Source organism: Eleutherodactylus coqui, chromosome 7 (genome assembly GCF_035609145.1).
Source record: "Eleutherodactylus coqui strain aEleCoq1 chromosome 7, aEleCoq1.hap1, whole genome shotgun sequence".
NCBI classification, from domain to species: Eukaryota; Metazoa; Chordata; class Amphibia; order Anura; family Eleutherodactylidae; genus Eleutherodactylus; species Eleutherodactylus coqui.
The window spans coordinates 63,106,349-63,112,281 of NC_089843.1; the positions used below are offsets into that span (position 1 = coordinate 63,106,349).

A 5,933-nucleotide genomic window follows, 5' to 3' on the forward strand; every position below is an offset into this window, starting at 1 on the left:
TGGTGATGGCAAAATCCATAGAGGAGTTTAAAAGGGGACTTGATGTCTTTCTGGAGAGGAATAATAATAATAAACTTTATTTGTATAGCGCCAACATATTCCGCAGGAAGGATATTATAGGTTATAAATCTTAGGTTAATTATTAATCCAGGAATACAGCAGGTAGGAAATATTAGGGGTTGATCCAGGGAACAGTCCGATTGCCATTAGGCAGTCAGGAAGGAATTTTTTCCCCAAAAGGGCTAATTGGCTTCTGCCCTTGGGGTTTTTTGCCTTCCTCTGGATCAACAACACAGGAGGATAGACAGGCTGGACTAGATGGACATTGCCTTCATTCGGACTTACGAACTATGTTACTATGTCCTGTGATTGGAGAAAAGGTCATATGTGAGTAATGGATTTGTATCCCCTATATAAAACCTAAAAGCTGTACCAAAGGATCGCAACTTGGCACAAGTGATGGGAGGCGTTTTTGACAGAAGAACACTATTGTTACCTCAGATGTGCATAAGCGAGATACCGGCCGAGTTTCAGGGCCCAATATCATGCTCACCCATGTGTAGGAAGCCGTAAGGAGAAATGATACCTTTCCTGACCCACAAACATAAAAGTAGCACATTACAAAAGACACAAAAGACAAATGGCTTGGAAGGGAAAGTTATTGTATGTGTAAGCTGCATATTAACTGACCTGATAATTAAGCGGGGAAGTTTTAGTCAGCTGGTCTCCTTTAAGCCTGGTCTGGAAGGCAACATTGGTGTCTCTGTCCATCCTTAGGCTCTCCTCCTGTGATTGTACAAAAGGTTACATGTGAGTAATGGTTCCTAATACCCTTAACAGTACAGCTGAAAGCCGAGATGGAGGATCGCAACTTCCCATCGCATCCGGGGGTAACTCGCATAATTTACGAGCACGGTATCGGGCCGAGTTTCACGATCCGAGATTACTCTCACCTGCATGTAGGACACCTTAAGGAGAAACTGTACCCTTCCTGACCAGCAAACATAAGAGTAACACGTTACAAAAGAGACAAGAGCCAAATGGCTTAGAATAGAAAATTATTGGAAGATGGACACAAGAAGCCGAATGTGTAAGCTGCATATTAACTGACCTGATAATAAAGCGGTGGAGTTTTAGCTGGCTGCTCTCCTTTAAGCCTGGTCTGGGAGGTGGCATTGATGCCTCTGTCAATCCTTGGGTTCTCCTCCTGTGATTAGAGAAAAGGTCATATGTGAGTAATGGATTTTTATCCCCTATATAAAACCTAAAAGCCGTGCCATAGGATCACAACTTCCCAGAAGTGATGGGAGGCATTATGGACAGAAAAGCGCCTCACATCCACAAGTACCTCACACATTCTGGAGCATAATCCTGGGCCGAGTTTCACAGCCCAATATCATGCTAACCCGTGTGTAGGAAGCCATAAGGAGAAACTATACCTTTCCTGACCCACGAACAAAAAAGTAACACGTTACAAAGAAGACAAAAGTTAAATGGCTTGGAAGGGAAAGTTATTCTATGCGTAAGCCGCATATTAACTGACCTGATAATTAAGCGGGGGAGTTTTAGTTGGCTGGTCTTCTTTAAGCCTGGTCTGGGAGGTGGCATTGGCGCCTCTGTCCATTCTTGGGCTCTCGTCCTGGGATTTAAGAAAAGGTCATTTGTGAGTAATGCCGGGATGGAGGATTGCAACTTCCCAGAAGTGATGGGAGGTGGTTTTGACAGAAAAGGTTCTTGCATCCGCGGTACCTCGCACATGCACGAGCATGGTATCAGACGAGTTTCACGGTCCGAGATCACACTCACCTGTATGTAGGACGCCTTAAGGAGAAACGATACCCTTCCTGACCCACAAACATAAGAGTAACACGTTACAAAAGAGACAAGAGCCAAATGGCTTGAAATAGAAAGTTATTGGAAGATGGACACAAGAAGCCGAATGTGTAAGCTGCATATTAACTGACCTGATAATTAAGCGGTGGAGTTTTAGCTGGCTGCTCTCCTTTAAGCCTGGTCTGGGAGGTGGCATTGATGCCTCTGTCAATCCTTGGGTTCTCCTCCTGTGATTAGAGAAAAGGTCATATGTGAGTAATGGATTTTTATCCCCTATATAAAACCTAAAAGCCGTGCCATAGGATCACAACTTCCCAGAAGTGATGGGAGGCGTTATGGACAGAAAAACGCCTCACATCCACAAGTACCTCACACGTTCATGAGCGTGATCCCGGGCCGAATTTCACAGCCCAATATCATGCTAACCCGTGTGTAGGAAGCCTTAAGGAGAAACTATACCTTTCCTGACCCACGAACATAAAAGTAACACGTTACAAAGGAGACAAAAGTCAAATGGCTTGGAAGGGAAAGTTATTCTATGCGTAAGCCGCATAATAACTGACCTGATAATTAAGCAGGGGACTTTTAGTTGGCTGGTCTCCTTTAAGCCTGGTCTGGGAGGTGGCATTGGTGCCTCTGTCCATTCTTGGTCTCTCGTCCTGGGATTTAAGAAAAGGTCATTTGTGAGTAATGCCGGGATGGAGGATTGCAACTTCCCAGAAGTGATGGGAGGTGGTTTTGACAGAAAAAGGTCTTGCATCCGCGGGTACCTCGCACATGCACGAGCATGGTATCAGACGAGTTTCACGATCCGAGATCACACACAGCTGTATGTAGGACACCTTAAGGAGAAACGATACCCTTCCTGACCCACAAACATAAGAGTAACACGTTACAAAAGAGACAAGAGCCAAATGGCTTGGAAAGGAAAGTTATTGGAAGATGGACACAAGAAGCCGAATGTGTAAGCTGCATATTAACTGACCTGATAATAAGGCGATGGAGATTTAGCTGGCTGCTCTCCTTTAAGCCTGGTCTGTGAGGTGACATTGGCGCCTCTGTGCATTCTTCTGCTCTCCTCCTGTGGTTGGAGAAAAGGTCATATGTGAGTAATGGTTATTAATCCCCTTTATAGTACAGCTGAAAGCCGCGCAGGAGAATCGCAACTTCCTAGAAGTAATGGGAGGCGTTTTTGACAGGAAAATGCCTTGCATCCACAGGTACCTCACATGTTCATGAGCACAATATTGGGCCAAGTTTCATGGCCCAATATCGTGCTTGCCCGTGTGAAGGAAGCCTTAAGGAGAAATGATACCTTTCTTGACCCACAAACATAAGACTAGCACATTACAAAAGACACAAAAGCCTGGTCTATATTGGCTTGGAAAGAAAAGTTATTGGCAGATGGACACAAGAAGCCGAATGTGTAAGCTGCATATTAACTGACCTGATAATAAGGCGGTGGAGTTTTAGCTGGCTGCTCTCCTTTAAGTCTGGTCTGGGAGGTGACATTGGTGCCTCTGTCCATACTTTGGCTCTCCTCCTGTGGTTGGAGAAAAGGTCAATTATGAGTATTGGTTATTTATCCGCTTTATAGTACAGCTGAAGGTCGCGCAGGAGGATCGCAACTTCCCAGAAATAATGGGAGGCGTTTTTAACAGAAAAACGCCTCCCATTTACAGGTACCTCCCATGTTCATGAGCGTGATATGGGGCCAAATTTCATGGCCCAATATCGTGCTCACCCATGTGTAGAAAACCTAAGGCACAATGTCCACGGCGGATTTGATTTGCGGTAACCCACGCGGAAAATCCACAGTTCAAAGTGCCCATAAGGAAGCATTAGCACTAGAGATGAGCGAACGTACTCGTAATGAGTACTTACGCACCCGAGTACCGCCATTTTCGAGTACTTCAGTACTCGCGCGTAAAGATTCGGGGGGCGCCGGGGGGCGGGAGAGGCGCGGCGGTGCGGGGGGTAGCAGCGGGGAACAGGGGGGAGCCCTCTCTCTCTCCCTCCCCCCCCCACTCCCCGCTGCAACCCCCCGCGCCGCCACGGCGCCCCCCGAATTTTTTCGCCCGAGTACGGAAGTACTCGAAAATCGCGGTATTCGGGCGAAAAAGGGGCGGGGCCGAGCACGTTCGCTCATCTCTAATTAGCACCCACAACTGAATTTAAGCATGTGGATTTGATTTGCGGATCATTCGGAAAAAAATACAAGGTGGCAATGAGAAAGGAGAAGGCGCACCTGTTGCTTGTATGCAGACACTACTTTGTTGTCATCAATTTGAGAAATACTTCCATGGTTCATTCCTGCTGTATGCGGAGGCATTTGCATCCACTTTTTTAGACTACTTTCAGTCTCTGAAGAGCTTATCTGCAACAGAAACACGCAATGAGACTACTCGACTTCTTCTTCCAGATTGTATGAACACTTTTAAGAACAAGGATACTTAGTCATCTGACGGTCTGAGCCGTACAAGTAAAGATGGTCAATAAATTATAAACTCTAAAGGCCCATTTAGACACAATGATTCTCGCTCAAAATTCGCTCAAAACCATCTTTTGAGCGATAATCATTGCATCTAAATGCACGGACATTGGACAGTTTTCATGCACAATTCGTGCACAATGCGCAATGAACTGTTATCAGCGGTGTTCGCTGTTATCACAGTCGGCAACACTGAAAAGATTCTTTCAGCTTGTGTCCTGCTGGTAGTTCACAGCGGATCGCGAGCTGTAAGCGTGGAGAACAATGCAGCTGTTTGCTTAAGCAAAATAAATAAATCTTGGTATTTGTATAGCGCCAACTTATTACACAGCACTTTCAGGTAATTATTACTTAATTACCCCCCACCAAGCTGGGTTCTCATTTTACCGACCTCGGAAGGATGGAAAGCTGAGTCAACCTTGAGCCGGCTACCTGCCTGCATAGCTCTTTAGTAACTACTTAGCTAATATAGACTATGCAAAGATGATTGCTCAAAACTGTCACTCAAACTGTCATTTGAGCAATTTTTGAGCGATCATCGATCAGTGTAAATGGAGTCTAAGTAATTCTATATGCAATTTATACTTCTTTTGTGCCATTAAATCTATTACTTAAAGGACACTACACCAGAAAATGACATTACTATAAAAGTAAACTGTATAAAGCTCTTCATGATCAAGTTATTCAGTCAGAGTAAGTGTGTCCTTTTATCAAGGAACAGAGGGACCTGCCATGATACCATATACTATGGTCTGTAGATATACGCTATGTTTCGTCTTTGTTGGTTATTTTTCTTCTTGCTGCATTATCAAATGGGATAAACATGCCATAAGGTTCTGTAAATCATAAGGAACAATGACATTATAAGAGTACCTGTCTCTTATCTGTGTTTATGAAAAACTCCTCTGTATCTTCATCATCTCCAATACTTGATCTGATCTCTATGTTGAACATGCGTGGCTCGTATTGATTTGGAGACAGTGCCATCCTTCTCGTTCAACCACCTTGAGTGCCAAGACCGATGTTATCAGAATCAATACTGTAAAAAAAACACATATGAGACAGAAACACAGCCATTTTCTTTATTTAAGAAACATCAACAATACATATGCAATGACTGAGACACGAGGCACACGCTGAGGAGAAGGCAGGGTAGAGATGGCACTTGTAATGGTGGCTGTACCAACTCTTTCCCTGAGGGACTTGCGTAACCTCAGCCAAGGCACCGCTAGGCCTCTTCCAGGCAACGCTGCGACAGTGGTTACCTGAATAATTGCTGTGGTGGACCTCAACAGTTGTCACGGGTGACGCCACCGTTCCTTTACTCTGTTGGATGTCCGACAGACAAAAGAGTCCACACACACAGTTTAATTAGGAAAACTCAATCACTGGGAATGGGCAGTGACTGGAACTTTACTTCTCCACCTTACAAATTCACACACCAGTGCAGGAAGAACATTTCAATGAGGTCAGAGAGGAGAACACTATATGACACCGGGCCTACAGTCTGAGTTATCTGTATGACTCCGCTCCTGGACACAGACTCCAGGACACAAGATGACACCGGGCCTACGGTCCAAGTTATCTGCATGACTCTGTTCCTGGACAC

General features: G+C 44.9%; 1 protein-coding gene across 1 annotated transcript in view; it reads right to left on the reverse strand.

Moving 5' to 3' along the window:
* The window catches only part of LOC136573506 (uncharacterized), a 15,993-nt gene extending 10,682 nt beyond the window's left edge, over nucleotides 1-5,311 (reverse strand). The window contains exons 1-7 of the mRNA XM_066574785.1: nucleotides 5,198-5,311; nucleotides 3,281-3,376; nucleotides 2,397-2,492; nucleotides 1,965-2,060; nucleotides 1,544-1,639; nucleotides 1,112-1,207; nucleotides 691-786 (exon numbers count right to left, since the gene is read on the reverse strand). Coding sequence (XP_066430882.1) covers nucleotides 691-786; nucleotides 1,112-1,207; nucleotides 1,544-1,639; nucleotides 1,965-2,060; nucleotides 2,397-2,492; nucleotides 3,281-3,376; nucleotides 5,198-5,311 — 690 coding nt within the window. The remainder of the gene's footprint in view (nucleotides 1-690; nucleotides 787-1,111; nucleotides 1,208-1,543; nucleotides 1,640-1,964; nucleotides 2,061-2,396; nucleotides 2,493-3,280; nucleotides 3,377-5,197) is intronic.
* Between the last annotated feature and the right edge of the window lie 622 nt (nucleotides 5,312-5,933).